Raw genomic sequence first — 18,435 nt, 5'->3', positions numbered from 1 at the left:
ACCTGAAGCAAATACTCACCAGCAACCACACAACAAAAACAGTAACCCAGGAACCTATCCTTGCAACAAACCCTGTTGCCAACTCTGTCCACATATTTATTCAAGGGCCTAATCACATCAGCCACACCATCAGGGGCTCATTCACCTGCACATCTACCAATGTGATATATGCCATCATGTGCCGGCAATGTCCCTCTGCCATGTACATTGGCCAAACCGGACAGTCTCTACGCAAAAGAATAAATGGACACAAATCAGACCTCAAGAATTATAGCATTCAAAAACCGGTAGGAGAACACTTCAATCTCTCTGGACACTCAATTACAGACCTAAAAGTGGCAGTTCGTCAACAAAAAAACCTTCAAAAACAGACTCCAACAAGAAACTGCAGAACTGGAATTAATTTGCAAACTGAACACCATCAAATTAGGCTTGAATAGAGACTGGGAGTGGAAGGGTCATTACAAAAACTAAAAACTATTTCTGAAATGGGTCATCCTGATTATCACTACAAAAGTTTTGTATTTTCCACTCCATGCATCTGATCAAATGGGTTTTAGCCCATGAAAGCCTATGCCCAAATAAATTTGTTAGTCTCTGAGGTGCCACAAGTATTCCTCGTTCTTTTTGCTGACACAGACTAACACAGCTACCACTCTGAAACCTATCTGGGGAAATTCTTTATCCTGTATTCAAGTAGACACCACTTTGCCACAATGAACAGGTGCAAAGTTATTCATCTAATATCTTTCACTACAAGGCTAGAAGTATCACCAGAACATCCAACAACAGTCTGAAGGCTCAAAGCCTTGTTTTCAGAGGTGTAGAGTATCTTCCATTGACGTCCATTCTAGAAATCAGACCCTGAATCCTGTGAAGTACTGAGCATTAGGGCACTCAGCACCTCATCGGATTAGTCTTTATGAATTCAGCATTGCCACTTTTGGAGACTCCTACCAGATACAGAGAAAATAATCCTGTACCCCGGGCTTCCAAGACATTTCTGGGGGGTAGGTGGAGTTTGGGACTGAAGTACCACTGTAACATTACTTCACAGTGATTTGCTTTTATTCAGACACATTAATAGAACTCTTCTAAATTAAAGACCACTCATCAAAACAAACATTTATACCTATGGACCTTTCCGTTTTGTTTGCCTGTATCCACATTTATCCTTCATTTCCATTTTCACATGATCTAGAAATTAGGGTTCAGATCCGCACCTCCGCCTTTAGACTCTTTTACATTGGGTATGCGGGGGGGCACACAGAGTCCCTAACATCTCAGTGCAGGCACCGTGGAGCTAAGGTTGCCATCCCAAGGCCCCTTTCCAAACACTTGCATGACGGGGCTGCAGCACTGCTGAGTTTTTGGAGAGTGCTACCTGTGCCCAAAGCAGCACAGGATTGTGAGGGTGCAACAGTGGTTTAAAGCCACCTTAGCCCCAACACGCAGAGATTAAGTGGTTTCTTCAAGATCATACAAGAAATCTTTGCCAGCGCTAATAATTTGAACCTAGATTTCCCAAGTTCCCACCCAGTCCTTTAATATGAGAGAAAACCTAGGTGAGATAATGTCTTCTATTGGACCAACTCCTGCTGGTGGAAGCTGCTTTCAGGCTTCACAGAGGTCCTCTTCAGGTCTGGAGAAGATAACCAGAATGTCTGACTAAATAAAAGTTTCCAAAAGAGAGCTATTTTACATCACAGACCACCTGTGCTCAAAATGGCATATGATGCTACCAAACTATTTATATAATTCCAATATTGCCAGGCTCCAAATTCTCAGATACTATAGTATCTAATTAATATAGCAAATAATTTACTGCGTTGAGCAATACTATAGATGAGAATGCTAGCCCAGGGGGCAGCAGCAGACTTGAACGTGTGTATGGCATGCTGCAACAGAAAACTGCTTTTTTCTCAGAGAAATGTTCTCCTAAGAGAACTAAACGAAATATACGGTGAGAGTTTGAAAAGTCAAATGTGGTGGTGGTGGTGGAAATCAAAACGATTTCTAGGTAATAACAGAAGAATTTCCAGATGGCAGCACCAGGAGACTATTCAAGTGCCAGTGAGAGGTAGTTTTAACTGAGGCCTTGGCTACACTGGAGAGTTGCAGCGCTGGTGGTGGGTTTACAGCGCTGCAACTTACTCACCGTCCACACTTGCAAGGCACATACAGCACTGCATTTCCCTGGCTGCAGCGCTGGCTGTACTCCTGCTCTGCCTGGGGTATAACGATTGCAGCGCTGGTGATGCAGCACTGCTCTGCCAGTGTGGCCACCAAAAGCGCTGTAATTGGCCTCCAGAGTATTCGGAGGTATCCCAGAATGCCTGTTCAGCCACTGTGCTCATCAGTTCGCACTCTACTTCCCTGGCCTCAGGTGACCCGCCCTTTAAATGCCCCGAGAATTTTAAAAATCCCCTTCCTGTTTGCTCAACCAGGTGTGGAGTGCAATCAGTGAATCTTTGCAGGTGACCATGCCTCCACGCGCCAAACAAGCCCCAGCATGGAGCAATGGCAAGTTGCTGGACCTCATCAGTGTTTAGGGTGAGGAAGCTGTGCAGTCACAGCTGCGCTCCAGCTGTAGGAATTACGATACCTATGGGCAGATCTCAAGGGCCATGCTGGAAAGGGGTCATGACCGGGATGCGGTGCAGTGCAAGGTAAAAGTAAAGGAGCTGCAGAGTGCCTATTGCAAAGCCCGCGAGGGAAACCGCCGCTCCGGTGCTGCCCCCACGACCTGCCGTTTTTACAAGGAGCTGGACGCGATACTTGGGGGTGACCCCACTGCCAATCCGATGACCACGATGGACACTTCAGAGCAGGGGTGGAGGGGGAGGAAATCGAGACTGGAGGGTACTGGGGTGGAGGGAGACACCCCGGAGTCCCAGGAGACATGCAGCCAGGAGCTCTGCTCAAGCCAGGAGGAAGGTAGCCAGTCGCAGGAGCCGGTACTTGGTGAAAGACAAGCAGACGAGCGGGTTACCGGTAAGCGACTTTTATTTTCAGGATGGAAATGTTTCGGGAGAGGAGGGAGGGGTAGGGCTGCATGCATGCCTAGATGTGGAATAACCCATTGATGTGGTCTATCACATCGCGGTAATCGGCCTGGGTAATCTCTTCAAAAGTTTCAGCCAGAGTGTGGGCAATGCACTTGTGCAAGTTTATAGGTAAAGCCACTGTGGTCCATGTCCCAGTCAGGCTAAGGCGTCCGCGCCACTGTGCCGCGAGGGGTGGGGAGGGACCATTGCTGCACACAGGCAAGCTGCATAGGGGCAAGGGCGGAATCCGCATTGCTGCAGAAGACCCTCCCACTCTTCCCAGGTGACCCGCAGCAGCGAGATATCTTCCAGGATTAACTCCTGTGGAAAATGTTGGGAGAGTGTTCAGTGTAGATGCCCCCTGCAGTAGTTTGCTTTCCCCAACGCACAGAAACCCCTGCACATCTCTGAAGCAGTCAGTCCCCCTTACTCACCATTTCCTGGCTCCTGTGGGCTAGGTGCGCTCTGTTTGGTATGGGAAAAGTATGCTAAAGTGAAGACTGTAAACTCCTTCACTGTGTGGGAATAACTGGGTGAGATTATAAACAATGCAGCCTATGTTAACTGTTGCCATTTTTGCCTTTCGAAAAGTGTCCTTGACTACTCGACTGCCCGTATCATCCACTGCTCAGAGGCTACAAAACCTCAGGAAGAAGCCGCGAAAAAGCAAAGAAGACATGCTGAAAGCAGCTATGGATCACTCTGCCAGAGAGAGTAAAAAACTGCAGGACTGGAGGAAAAGGGAAAGCAGGCTCCGCGAGAGAAACGCAGCAGCTAAGAAGTAAAGCACAAAGCAGCTGATAAGCATCCTGGCGCGCCAAGCGGACTCTATCCAGTCACTCGTAGCCATGTAGGTAGAGCACTACCGTGCCAGCCCCGCCCCCCCATCCCAAAGCTCTTTCCCTTGTGCCCCAATGTCAGCTCCAAACCCCCTTCCCCAGCATCCAGGTTATTACCACCACCAGCTGCCCCCAACATCTGTACGTTCACCAACCAGCCCTGAGAACTACAACCCTTACCCTCTGCACTCAACCCCCATCACCGTGCAGTATTTTCATCCTGATGTGCAGCAGTCATTGCACAGCACTCTAGACAGGACATATTCAAACCTCTGACTGTACAGTTCACCACCCCACCCACCTGCCCTTTTAGGTTCTCAAAATGTTGTGTGTCTGTCAAGAAAGTTATTTTCTTTTCAATAAATGAATTCTTGGCTTTGAAAACAGTCTTTATTATTGCAGAAAGTGAAAGATATCATAGCCCAGGAAAGAAATAGGCACTGCAAATCATTTTAGGAAAAACAGATTCCTACTAACATTGTAACCACTGCACTTCACTCCCGTGCAAGGCACCCAACATTACTGTTGGTTTTCAGCCTCAAATTCCTCCCTCAAGGCATCCCTAATCCTTGTAGCCCTGTGCTGGGCCTCTCTAGTAGCCCTGCTCTCTGGCTGTCCAAATTCAGCCTCTAGGTGTTGAACCTCAGAGGTCCATTCCTGACTGAATGTTTCACCCTTCCCTTGTCAAATATTATGGAGGGTACAGCACGCGGATATAACCGCAGGGATGCTGCTTTCCCTCAAGTCTAGCTTCCCATACAGAGATCTCCAGTGCCCTTTTAAACAGCCAAAAGCACACTCCAGAGCAATTCAGCACTGGCTCAGCCTGTAGTTGAACTGGTCCTTGCTCCTGTCAAGCTTCCCTGTATACGGTTGCATGAGCCAAGGCATTAATGGGTAAGCGGTGTCTCCAAGAATCACAATGGGCATTTCAACATCCCCTACTGTGATCTTCCGGTCTGGGAAAAAAGTCCTGGCCTGAAGCTTCCTGAACAGGCCACTGTTCCGAAAGATGCGTGCATCATGCACCTTTCCAGGCCAGCCTGTGTTAATGTCAATGATATGCCCACGGTGATCCACAAGCGCCTGGACAACCATAGAGAAATACTCCTTCCGATTAATGTCCTTGGATGCTAGGTGGGGTGGTGCCAGAATAGGAATATGCATCCCATCTATCACCCCTCCACAGTTAGAGAAACCCATTTGTTCAAAGCCATCCAGAATGTCCTGCACATTCCCCCGAGTCACGGTTCTTCTTAGCAGGATGCGATTAATGGCCCTGCAAACTTGTATCAACACGATTCCAACGGTCGACTTTCCCACTCCAAATTGGTTCGCGACCGATTGGTAGCTGTCTGGAGTTGCCAGCTTCCAGATTGCAATAACCACCCTCTTCTCCACCGGCAGGGCAGCTCTCAGTCTCGTGTCCTTGCTCCGCAGGGTGGGGGCGAGCTCCTCACACAGTCCCATGAAAGTGGTTTTTCTCATCCGAAAGTTCTGCAGCCACTGCTCATCATCCCAGACTTCCATGACGATGTGATCCCACCACTCAGTGCTTGTTTGCCAAGCCCAAAAGCAGCGTTCCACAGTGCTGAGCATTTCCGTGAATGCCACAAGTAATTCAGTGTCACACGCGTCAGGTCACTCGATATCATCGTCGGACTCCTCACTGTCACTTTGGAGCTGAAGGAATAGCTCAACTGCCAAACGTCATGTGCTGGCAACACTCATCAGCAAAGTCCTCACCAGCTCTTTGAAGTGCGAGTGTGGCCGCACGTACTGCACATCCTGATGGGGTTTAGCTTGCAGCGGTGGGAGCCGTGCTCCCGGCGCTGGGGCACTGTATACACAGGCACTTTACAGCGCTGTATCTTGCAGCGCGAGCGCTCAGGGGGGTGTTTTTTTCACACCCCTGAGCCAGAAAGTTGCAGCGCTGTAAAGCGCCAGTGTAGCCAAGGCCTTAGTTTTCTGATTTACCAGCCTGCCATTTCCGCATGCTGGAATGTGCCCGCTGGACTATGGCTGTTTCTACCCACTGCCTTCAGGGGCACTTACAAATCAAAGTCCCTGACCACTCAGCTCCTCCCCCACCCCAAACCACAGAATTGGGGGGGAGGTCAGGGCACTAATGATGAATACAGCATTTACTGTGGCCAGCTATTTGCGGGGTGACTGATTAACGCTAAGTAAAGCTGCCTGGAGGCTGGCCCAGGGCTGCAGCTGTTTGGCCCAGCTGCGGAGAGGGAAGGCGCTGGCATTTGGGACCGTAGCACGGTGCTCAGCGCGGTGCTTGCAGCGACTCCCCCATTACGAGCCCGGGGCCAGGCTCAGCGGCAGTAACAGTTTGCAGCCCCGCCCGGAACAATCACCGTGGCAGCGCTGCAGGCTCTTTGAAATACCGACGATCAGGCCGTTACTCTTACTTTGCCGGAGGTGCCCATGGGGCGCGCGCAGAGCCGGCCCGGCCCGGCCGCTCCCTGCAGACAGGCAGGCTCCGCTTCCCTTTGCCGAGAGTAAAGCAGCCCCAGGCGCAGATCACTGGCTGCCAGCGCCCGCCGCGCTGTCCCGCCAACCCGGGAAACTGAGCGGGGCCCCGACAAACCAGCCGTGGCAGCCGCTGCCCTTTGGAGGGAGGAGAGATCCAGCTCTTCCACGCAGCGGTCAAAGTCTGCAGCTGCGCTCCCCGTTTGCTTTGCGGGGCCGCTGACCCTAAAAGGCACCACGTGAGTCTCAGCATTTGTTCCCGGGTTGAAAGGGGGCCGAGGGGGTTGCAAAATTACCACATTTCCTTACGTTTAATTAGCAAAACAAAAATAAATAAAAGCAGCATCAAATTTCAGAATATTTAGCCTTGTGAAATGTGGAAATGAGAATTTCTTAACAGTTCTGTTGTGAAGAAAGGCAGGGCAGCCTGTGATTGCAGTTTAAATATGCACTGCCTTGTTCACCTAGTGATTATGTAATGGCTAGCACCAGGATTCCTGACAGCAAGTACGGGCCACAGGTATGTGTATGAAAGCTACAGTAGCCATACATATAATTTCACAATCAGAGATGCTACCTGCTTTTTTGTTATTTATCACAGAAGTTCTCAACCTTTTTCTTTCTGAGGCCCACCTAACATACTGTAAAAACTCCAGACCCACTTCTTCCACAACTGTTTCTCTACATATAAAATCCAGGGCTGACATTAAGGGGCAGCAAGCAGGGCAACAGGTTTGGGGTCCCAGGCTTGCGCCCCACATGGTGGGCCTTCAGGTAGGCCCAGTGAGTCTAAGACTCCTGGTTGAGAACTGCTGATGTATCACATGTAGGCTTCCACTCTGGGACAGTTTCAAGTAAGGTGCCTGCATTTTAGCCCATCAAAAAATAACACCTCCTCAAACAAGCACATTGAAAGAAAAATGGATTATGGTTTTAAAAGAACTAGGGCAGAAGCCAAGATTTTCAGAGCCCAGGACAAGCTGTAGAAGTTCCCATTGCCCCAGTCTGGGATTTAGGGGGTTTTAAACCAACTTCCAAAACCCCTGCTTCCTTCCCCAGACCTGAAGAAGAGTTCAGAATAGCTCAAAAGCTTGTACCTTCCACCAACAGAAGTTGATCCAATAAAAGATATTACCTAACCCATCTTGTCTCTCTCATATCCTGGGATCAATACAGCTACAGCAACACTGCAAAGAAGAGCCCAGTCTGTCTTTTCATGTGATAGGATTTTTACTCATCATTGTCTTTAATTACATTTGCCATTAGAATGTAACTGTGAGCAGAGTCAGGATGAGCTCTACCCTGACATCTGGTGGTGAATTATGGGGAGTGTGGAAAGGAATTTCAGGTATTTGCATTGGCACAGCCAGCTCACCTAGCATAGCCCAGGGCAGGCTGGGATAGGTGTTTTGACAGCTCTGGGATCCCCAATTTCTTTGTTATTGGGGCAAGAAGAATAAAGTGGTGTTACCCTGACTATGTGAATGAGGAACTATGAGACTGCTTTATGACAGAAATGACTCAACCTCAATTAAGCAGCACTTGCTAGACATGGGACATGGGTTCCAACCCCCAGTGAATTGAGAGGGGAATGGGCCTGGAATATTAATTGCACAGTCTTTTCTCTCAGCTGTTAAAAAGTAGAGCTAATTTTGATTCCATTAGGAGTCTATCTAAAAGCTGCTGAGCTGAATTCATGTTGGGCTAATGGTGCACAGCACTGGGGCTCCCCTACTATGAGCTGAAATTGCTAAGAGTTGAAATCTCTAAAGAGCTGGAATTACTGAGCTGAGAGCACTGAGTGCTGTGCTAACTGGTGGGGGAGTCTGAAGACCTATTACTAAGTGGCTGGCAGAGTAGAGCAGTTTGCAGCATGTTAGAGCAGCCCACGGAACAGTGAGCGGAGTGGAGCAGTTTGCGGGGATGGCTGGAATGGCTTGTGGGCTGCCTAGAGGAGTGGCACAGCTGGTGAAGTGGAGCTAGTTGTGGTGAGGGCTGCAGCAGAACTCCACGGAGAGGCAGAGCCGTTGACCTTGGCCCATGTAAGGTGTCCCTTACTACCCTGTGTGGGGGCCTCCCCCATTTCCACCCAGGCTGAGGGGGGTAAAACTCTGCAGGTAAACTTTTGAACTCTGGGGTTCCACTGACCAGAGACTTTTGGGTTGTTGGACTTTGGGGTGATTGGACTTAAGACCCTAAGGGCGAAAGGACATTGCCAAACGTACTTGGAGGTGGGTTTTTTGCTTATGGTTTGTTTTATAATCTTGTTTGTGGTGTTTCTCCAATGGGATGCCACATTGTTTCCCTCCTTTATTAAAAGGATTTTGCTACACAGACTCCGTGCTTGTGAGAGGGGAAGTATTGCCTCCTAGAGGCACCCGGGGAGGGTGGTATGTAAATGTCCCAGGTCACTGGGTGGGGGCTCGAGCCAGTTATGCATGGTGTTATTGAAACGGAACCCTTGGATACTGAACCCGGCCCTTGTTGCTGCCAACTCAGAGGGGCAGAAGTGTTACATAACTGTTATTTCACAGAGCAGTAGTGGACACAGAGGGGAAAACTGCTACCAAAGCTTACCTGCCTGTAACAGGTTGGGACTCACCAGCTGGCACCTCCTGCTGGTGACTCTGGGAATTAGCTCTGTCCAGTGGAGTGCCCCCACCTGGTGGTGTCCCATCTGTCATTCTGCCCTGCGTTGCTGTCTCTGGACCCACGTTGCTCCCTGCTTGGTGGCATCCTCTTCAAGGCCACTGCCCTCCGGCAGTGTCCTTTAGTCCATCTGGACCCTCTTCCGGTGGTCCATGATCAGCAGTTCTACACTCCAGCCATCGTGTCCAACCACCCTCTGAGTCCAATCCCTCTTGTTAGGGATCTGGCGTAATCTAATGGCCGCTCCCTACGGCCAATGGCTGGGTGTACTGCAAGGAGTGAAGCGGGGGACCCAGGCCTGCCCTCTTCTCTGGGTCCCGGCCCAGGGACCCTCTGGTAGCAGCCTCGCTGTCCTCCTTCTCTCCCCTCGTCTGTCTGCTTTCTCGGGCCGCTTCCCCTACAGCCTCTTGCACCCGCTAGGCCCTTCCTTTCAAGGCCGGCAGCCTGGCAGGTTACAGGCTTAAGCTCCCTAGCCTCCCGGAGCCTGGCCAGCACTGCGCTGTCCGCGGTGCTAGTCTCCTCCCTTGGAGACTGACCTTCCCCCATCAAAGGCCTGGGACAGACTGACTGCTCCAGGCAGCCTTTATATACATCTGAGCCTGGCCCTGATCGGCTGTCTCCAAACTGGGCCCTGATTGGCTCCCCATCTGTGCAGGTGCCCTGGCCTGCCACAGCGCACTCTCACAGGGAGTGGGGCAGTCTGCCCCACTACACTGCCCTACAGTTTGCTTCTACCCCCTCAAACACAAGACAAAAGGGCCTTTGTGCTACCTGATAGGTAAGGATGGGACTTTATTCCGTCCCTCTTCCTTGCAAACTCTCTGCTCTAGCATCTTTCCTTAGCAGCAGGTCTGTTCTTACTCTGTTACCTTCCCAGGGAACAGCATCCTCCAAGATCATCTTCACTGCAGTATTAACTCAAATTATAGCTCGAGTGTTGTACTTAACCTGACTCCTATCCACAAACAAAAATCTCTAGCTCTAGTTAAGTGGTGCTTTAAACTCAAGCTAGCTGGCCCATAGGTTGAAGCTCGTGCTGCTCACTCTCTGTCTTATAATACAGTGGGGATGCAGCTACAGGTTATGGTTTAGATTAGGGTTACCAAAACTCATCAACCACTAATCCAATCACTGTGGTAGCTCCAGTGTTGTTTTGCAGCATGGCTGCTCCAACTTGAGCTAGTTGCTTGAGTGTTCTAACTTGGGCTAAGTGTTGCGGACAGAGTGTTGTCCTCACTACAAGTAGGAGGAAGAGAAGCTGGTTACTACAAGCTCTCTCAGAGCAATATGAAGATATTACCCTGACGGCAACCTGCACAACACCCACTCTCCTCTTCCCGCCTAAGTGCAATGCATTATTATTACCATCATTTTTATGATATCCTAATCAAAGTCAGATACAACAATGAAAGCCATTTGTAGAACAAAGAACATGAAACATTGGGGAAATAATGCCTCTTGTTGCCCTATTTCTCTTTAAGCCCTTTACATGTACCAGACTTCACAATTATCCCCAATGTACCTGGTTTGCTAGATTTACAATAGCATAAGGAACCCGCTGCCCACAAAATGAGGTGCAGGGAAAGGACCGGTTAGAGACTCAGTTTAGCATCTCTAGCCAGTCCTGATGACTAGTGGATAGGCCACAGCGGTTCTCAGACTTCATTGCACCGTGACCCCCTTCTGACAACAAAAATTACTATACATGACCCCAGGCAGGGGGACTGAACCTGCGCCCGCCCAAGCCACACAGCCCCAGGGTGGAGGCCAAAGCCCAAGGGCTTCAACTCGGGATGGGTGGCCTGTAACCTGAGCCCTGCCACCCAGGGCTGAAGCTGTCACACTTCAGCTTCAGACCTGGGTAGTGGGGCTTGGGCTTTGGCCCCAGGCCCCAACAAGTCTAAAACCAGCCCTAGCAACCCCCATTAAAACTGGGTCACGACCCACTTGGGGTCCCTACCCACAGTTTGAGACTTGCTGAGAGAAAAGTAGTGAAACTCAGAAGAGACCAGTAAATGGCATTGAGGCCAGAGAGCACTTTGGAAGGTGGCTGTCCTGTGTATAAGTAGCAGGCTGGCGGTAGCGGTAAAGGAGCAGACTGCACTGTTAAAAATGCCTGGGATGACCTTTTGTTGCAATTGTTCCAGTATTTATAATCTCAAGTGTTCAAAAAGCATGAGTCAGGCCTCAAAACATTTATGAGGTTTAATACAATGTTTTGGGTTTTCTTTTTAATTTACATTCTGTTTTTAGAGCTTTTAGGAAGCACTGAGGTCACGTTTTCAAGCTTTTTTCTGCAATCATAGAGCATGTCTACACTGCAGCTGCGAATGTGCTTCCCAGCAGTGGTAGACACCAGACACCCACTAGGTCTGCAGCATGACAACAACAGTGTGACTGAAGCAGCCTGGTGGCAGTTGAGAGAGCCATCTGAGTTAGGGTTGCCAACTTTCTGACTGCAAAAAACCAAACACCCTTCCCCTGCCCCCACTCATTCCATCCTCCCTTCCTCCTTCTATCAATCAATCACTCTCCCCTACCCTCGCTCATTTTCACTGGGCTGGGGCAAGGGTTTGGCGTGTGTGGGGGAGTGAGGGCTCCAGCTCAGGGTGCTGGCTCTGGGGTTTGTGAAGGGGCTCAGGGCTTTGGCAGGCGGTTGGGGTGTGAGGGCTCCAGCTGTGGGTGAGGACTCTGGGGTGGGGCCGTGGATGAAGGGTTTGGGATGTGGGAGGGAGCTCAGGGCTGGGGCTGAGGGGTTCAGAGTGCAGGAGGGGGTTCAGGCTGGGACAGGGGGTTGGAGTGCAGGACGGGGTTCTGGGTGCGGGCTCTGGGCAGCGCTTACCTCAGGCGGCTCCCAGGAAGCAGTGACATGTCTCTCCAGCTCCTAGGCATAGGTGCGGCCAGGAGGCTCTGCATACTGCCCCACCCACAGGCACTGCCCCTGCAGCCCTTCCCGGGGTGGGGGCAGGATCATACCAACCGATTCCAGGAATCGGGGAAAGCCAGCCTTAGCCCCACTGCACCACCACCTAGACCTTTAATGGTGCTGACTGGAGCTGACAGGGTCCCTTTTTGAGGGGGCGTTCTGGTCAAAAACTATCCTGAGTACGTACCCAGGAGATTGGGTGTGATTGCACTCAGGCATCTGCTATGCTGGTGCCCATACCACCATGGCTAAACTGCTATTTTTAGCACAGTAGCTCAAGCAGGCTAGTTTCTGTGCTGGGAAGCATGCTCCCATCTGCTATGTAAAACATACACTTTAAGTCTAGGAACCTTTTAAAAAAAATAAAATATTGAAGCTCAGATTCTTGTGTAAGCACTTGAGTCTAGGTGCTGGGGATTTTAGAAAAACACTAAATTATTGTGAGCTCACAAGAACAAATAGCAAGAGCTGAATAGTGCTGTGAAAGGTGTTGTGCAACCCTTGTAAATAATCTTTTGGAACACTGACAATTTGTGATAAATGGCTGGAATGCCACAATTGTTTACAGAGCAGTCTAAACAATTCTGGTTCTTGTCTGAAATGGCTGCTCAGTTATGTTTCTCCATGTTACCTGAATCTGGTTTCTTCTTGTTGGGATGCATGCACCTGGCCCAACGTTACGATTCAGGCTTTTCTTATTGTATGACTTTTACAACACTAAAAATGTGGTAGGTGGTTGAGCCTATAAGAAAGTCAGAATCTCTACTCGGGAGAGCTCACTCTTATTTTAGACATAATAAACATGATGTATCCATTATTGTCAGCTTTCACAATTTTGAGTCTCATCATATTTGGTGTTTCTCTTGAAGCTCTAATTCCTGGAGATGTGTGTTTATGTGAAAATCACAGCTTTCATTTTTTTTTAAAAGTACATTTCTAGCCCGAATGTTGTGGAGAAAAGCTTGAAAAGGTGATCAAATGTACCCTAAAAGGTTCAGAAAACAAGAAGTTTCACGACCCATAGAATAATTAGGTACATTTTCTGAGCAAAGTGCACAGTAAGCCTGAACATCGATATGGCAGTAAACAAGTAAAGTCTAATTCTTCAACCTCCGAATAAGCTGGTTTTAATAAACCGTTACTGTTTAAAAATGTGAAATGTGTATATATTAACTCACCCACAAAAAATCATTAACTGAGAGTTGTGGTTTCTCAAGGACATTTCATATTGATAGAATCAATACAGATCAAGGACTGCATCAGTTAAGGCTACGTTAACATGAGAGCAACCTCAGTTCACATGCTTTACAACTCAAATATCATAACAACATCCATTCTTAATGTGATCATTTTGAACGTCTACTTGCTTAAATAAGAAACAAAAATTCTTACAGATATTGACTGAAATTGAGTTCTCCTCTCATTCTTGCAAGTAGTACCAGATAATCCCATCCTTTCGAAGCTGCACAGTCTCTCAGACTGCAGCCATATTCCACTGTCTGTTTTCCCTTTTTTATAAAAAGGAGTAAAAATTCTCAGACTATGCTGTATTTAAACAGTGCAAATAACTATGCAGGGTTTGACAGAAACATTGTAATAATGCTAACTGATGACAATTTTCATTTAATTGCTTTAATTAATTTCCAAAGCTTTGGGCCCATGTACAAGTTTTCTGGATAAAAACAAAGTGGAACAATGTCCAAAACTATATTCCTCTCAGATCAGCCCAACAACTAATTTAAACAAGCAGGAGTACATGATGCATATAAATGGTCCTGATTTTTTTTTTAAACATAGTTTGATTTCAGAGTTATGAAAGTTGAAACTGCAAAATGAGCAATATGTCCGCTGGCATAGCACCCTCGTGTATCTAGATTAGTGACTTGGTTACATGTCATCTATTGGCGTTCACAATTCAAGCATTTGGTGTTTGGTTGTTGGCATTCTCAGTCATTACAAACCTCGCTACCTGAGTGACCATAGACAGATGGAGAGGGTTGGGAGTTCAAAGGAAGAAAAACAGAGAAATTAAAACACTTGCATATGAATAAACTTGGAAAGATTTTAGGACTCCAGTTGAGGGCACTGAGCATCTTGCAGGTTCAAGAGAAAATGGCAAATGACAAGATATAATGACTGATGTTTAAAATATTATATACTTGAATCAGAAGTAGTAAAGAAAAGAGTTCTCTAATATCCTGCTAATTAAACAGAGAGGCCAAAGCCACCTCAGGGAGGGAAGCCCAAGGGCTTCGACTCCAGGTGGTGGGGAGTGGGGTTCAGCTTCGGACCCAGGCAGTGGGGCTCAAGCTTTGGCCCCAGAAAATTTAACGCCAGACCTGGCGACCCCATGAAAACAGAGTTGTGACCCACTTTGGAGTCCCGACGCACAGTTTGAGAACTGCTGCACTGGAGTTACCTATTCCTGGATTCTCTTTTTTTTTAAACCACCAATAACTTTCTTCTCTTGGATATTCAGAAAACCAAATTATTTCAAGATGGATAAAGGACCATAACTGAGGAAAAATTAACACCTCACAGGATGCTAGACAAAGACCTAAAGAAACATTTCTCTCTCACCTCATATAAAATCAGGTAGTGCAACAATTAAAAAAACAAGAATCAAGGCATTTCACAACATACTGGTGTTTGAGATGTCAAGTACTGTAGATTTCATATGCTTATGATTGTACTAATTAAAACAGCGAGGATTCAGCACAGAAAGGGACAACAGGGTAAAGGATTTAAAGAAATCACCAATGGAGGATCCTTTGTAGGATACCCTGGTAGGAAGCAGATTCATTTCCTTCTTATATGCCTCTATTTAAAAGACTTCCAAACAACAGTTTATATTCCAAATTCTGCACTTAGAACGATTCTTCCTTATTAATCAAAATCTGCCCAGATGACTGCAGCTTTTGTTTGGTCCATTTTACTCAGCTATTAGTAGCAAAGAATTATCCAAGACTTTCTGCACTTTGTTTTGTGATTTCACGATATAGATATTGCAGGGAGGAGATTTTGGATGAGATGTGTCATGCTGTTGACAACCCCCAGGCCGATCCTAAAACAGCAGGACAGTGCGGATACTGAAATAGAAAAAAAGTCAGGTTAATGACTGATGTTCCAAACATCAGTGTGTAACTGCTAACATTTCACAAGATTCAGGATAACCTAATTCTCCATTATACCCCTACCAATACGCTATTGGCTGAACTATAAAAGAAGTGACTGCAAATTTAGCTGAATAGAAATGCATAAGGACACACTCCTTTCTCATGTAACATCTGTGTCTTTCAGATCTTGTTCTGCCATATAGTTCACTCACGAGCCCATCTCTGCTTTAGCCATTAATCCCAGAATTTAGAGATGGAAAAGCCCCAGGGGCTTATTTAGTCATTCCCTTTCCAGTTCATGAGAGTTCCCAAGAGTGAATTTCCTAGTGCTGCAGCCCTTATGCATATCGTATTTTGAATATGTGGCTTCCTTTAAGAGGAATTGTTTTGTCATTATTGTAGACCTCCCTAATGAAATCCTGAGATGCAATCCTCTTGTTTTCATGTCAGGAATGTGTATTATCCTACCATGTAAATATTTAACTAGACTACTGAAAGATTCTCTCCCTTCCAGAGAGGGTAAGTTTTAATTTCTCCATCACTTATAAAATTGAAATCCAGCTTCTGCTGGTTCTATACTACATGCTTTCTGTAAAGCAGGCTCTCCCAAACTGTGGGGCACATCCCCCTGGGAGAGCCTTCTTTTCCGTCTCAGCTTTCATTTGGAAAAAGTGAGTCTCTAGCTGTTATGGTTGTGAAGTACACCTTCAAAACATGAGCATAACCAATGCAGAGATGCCTGCCTAAGTTTGCAGAGAGCCAAGAACAGTAGCTCTGAGGTTTGAGCTGCTCTGTTCATTTCAACAGATGGTAACTATTTCACCGATCCCCAAAAGACGTAACAAAGGAGCAGAAATATCATATTATGAAGGGCTGCAGCAGTATCTCCTAAAGTGTGAGGAGCGGGCATGGAAGACATACAGATTAAGGCCTGGTCTACACTAACGCGTTTAATCCGATTTTAGCAGTGTTAAACCGATTTAATGCTGTACTCGTCCACACTACAAGGCCCTTTATATCGATATAAAGGGCTCTTTAAATCGGATTCTGTACTTCTCCCCAACGAGAGGAGAAGCGCTAAAATCAGTATTACCATATCGGATTAGGGTTAGTGTGGCTGCAAATCGATGGTACTGGCCTCCGGGCGGTATCCCACAGTGCACCACTGTGACCGCTCTGGACAGCAATCTCAACTTGGATGCAGTGGCCAGGTAAACAGGAAAAGCCCCACAAACTTTTGAATTTCATTTCCTGTTTGCCCAGCATGGAGCTCTGATCAGCACAGGTGGCGATGCAGTCCCAAATCCAAAAAGAGCTCCAGCATGGACCATACGGGAGATACTGGATCTGATCGCTGTATGGGGAGACAAATCTGTTCTATCAGAGCTCCATTACAGAAGACAAAATGCCAAAGCATCTGAAAAAAATCTCCAGGCTACACAGTGCTGCATGACAAGCGTAATGGAAAGCCAAAGAATCAAATGGATGCTCATGGAGGGAAGGAGGGGGTACTGAGGACTCCAGCTATCCCACAGTCCACAGGCTGAGCTCCCAATGCCTGTAGGTTCAAACACATTGTCCGGCATGGTTCAGGGTATGGCTCGACAATTTACTCCCTCCCCCCACATGTGAAAGAAAAGGGAAAGAAATCGTTTCTTGACTTCTTTCAATGTCACCCTATGTCTACTGAATGCTGCTGGTAGACGCGATGTAGCGGCAGTAAAGAGCAGTGTCCACTCCTCTCCCCTCCCCGGTGGCAGATGGTGCAGTAGGACTGCTAGCCGTCCTTGTCATCAGCCCGTGAGTGCTCCTGGCTGGCCTCAGGTGAGGCTGGCCGGGGGGGCTTGGGTAAAAATAGGAATGATTCCCGGTCATTCCCAGTAGATGGTACAGAACGGCTGGTAACCGTCCTCATCATAGCAATTGGGGGCTGAGCTCCATCAGCCCCCTCCCTTTCCTGTGTGAAGAAAAGATTCTATACTGCCTGGACTATCACAGCAGCGGGATGCTGCGCTCCTCTCCCCCACACTGCTTAATGTCCTGCCTGGACTGTCATAGCAGAGGGAGGCTGCCTCCCTCTCATTTTACCTCACTAACAAGTCACTGTTTCTTATTCCTGCATTCTTTATAACTTCATGACACAAATGGGGGGGACACTGCCACGGTAGCCCAGGAAGGTTGAGGAGAAGGGAAGCAACGGGTGGGGGTGTTGCAGGGGCAACCCCCGTGAATGGCATGCAGCTCGTCATTTCTGCAGGATCTGACATGGAGCAGCTGTGCTCTCTGATACACTGGTTCTCTAATACACTTGCCCCATATTCTAGGCAGGAATGACTATTTTTAGATACCATAAAGGAGGGATTGACTCGGGGAGTCATTCCCATTTTTGCCTTTGCGCCCCTGGCTGACCTCAGCCAGGGGCACCCAGGATAGCAGCAGACAGTACAGAACGACAGATAACCGTCATCTCATTGCCAATTTACAATGGCAGCAGATGGTACAGAATGACTGATAACCATCTTCGCTATCATGCAAAAGCAAGTGAATGCTGCTGTGTAGCACTGCAGTATCGCCTCTGTCAGCGGCATCAGGTAGACATACAGTGACAGTTAAAAAAAAAAAAAAAAGCTGAACGGGCTCCATGGTTGCTGTGCTATGGCGTCTGCCAGGGCAATCCAGGGAAAAAGGGCGCGAAATGATTGTCTGCCGTTGCTTTCCCAGAGGAAGGAATGAGTGACGACATTTACCTAGAACCACCCGCGACGATGATTTTTCTCCATCAGGCACTGGGATCTCAACCCAGAATTCCAGGGGGTGGGGGAGACTGTGGGAACTATGGGATAGCTACGGAATAGCTACCGACAGTGCAACGCTCCGGAAATCGACGCTAGCCTCGAACCAGGGACACATGCCACCGAATTAATATGCTTAGTGTGGCCGCGTGCACTCGACTTTATACAATTTGTTTTACAAAACCGGTTTATGTAAAATCGGAATAATCCCGTAGTGTAGATGTACTAAGATATATAGGCATTTAACAACGACGACAGGATTGTTGGCAGGCACGAGAGAGTGCAGGCACAACTGGTTTCATTTTCCTGAAGCGGGGCTCAGCTTTCAAAAATGTGGGACGCACTACTATAAGAGCAAGGGACATTTAGAAATGGTGGGAAAAGAATACCCAGATGGGTGCAGCGAGATATGGAAAGAATTCCAATTAGTAGGTGAAGATAAGATTATCATTCTAATTGAACTTTGGCAAAAATAGCCCTAACACATTTGGGGAAGGAACAACATAGCCAGTGTTAGGACTATTACCCTGTTTCTGGCTCCCATTTATGTTTTGTAAAAATAAGTTGCTCACTGTAATAATT

General features: G+C 47.6%; 2 protein-coding genes across 5 annotated transcripts in view; both read right to left on the bottom strand.

Moving 5' to 3' along the window:
• The window catches only part of LOC127046850 (alcohol dehydrogenase 1-like), an 86,681-nt gene extending 80,252 nt beyond the window's left edge, over positions 1-6,429 (bottom strand). For 2 of the 3 annotated variants that reach the window (XM_050944467.1, XM_050944466.1), the window contains exon 1: positions 6,310-6,429. In XM_050944467.1, coding sequence (XP_050800424.1) covers positions 6,310-6,327 — 18 coding nt within the window. In that variant the 5' untranslated portion in view covers positions 6,328-6,429. The remainder of the gene's footprint in view (positions 1-6,309) is intronic. The other variant, XM_050944463.1, reaches the window with a different exon arrangement.
• Positions 1-18,435, bottom strand: part of LOC127046852 (alcohol dehydrogenase 1-like) — an 84,598-nt gene that overhangs the window by 28,550 nt on the left and 37,613 nt on the right. For both annotated transcript variants that reach the window (XM_050944469.1, XM_050944468.1), the window contains exon 9: positions 14,285-15,034. In XM_050944469.1, coding sequence (XP_050800426.1) covers positions 15,010-15,034 — 25 coding nt within the window. In that variant the 3' untranslated portion in view covers positions 14,285-15,009. The remainder of the gene's footprint in view (positions 1-14,284; positions 15,035-18,435) is intronic.

Source organism: Gopherus flavomarginatus, chromosome 3 (genome assembly GCF_025201925.1).
Source record: "Gopherus flavomarginatus isolate rGopFla2 chromosome 3, rGopFla2.mat.asm, whole genome shotgun sequence".
Classification (NCBI taxonomy): domain Eukaryota; kingdom Metazoa; phylum Chordata; order Testudines; family Testudinidae; genus Gopherus; species Gopherus flavomarginatus.
The sequence above is the reverse complement of the archived record's forward strand: the minus strand, read 5'-3'. Positions and strand labels throughout refer to the sequence as shown.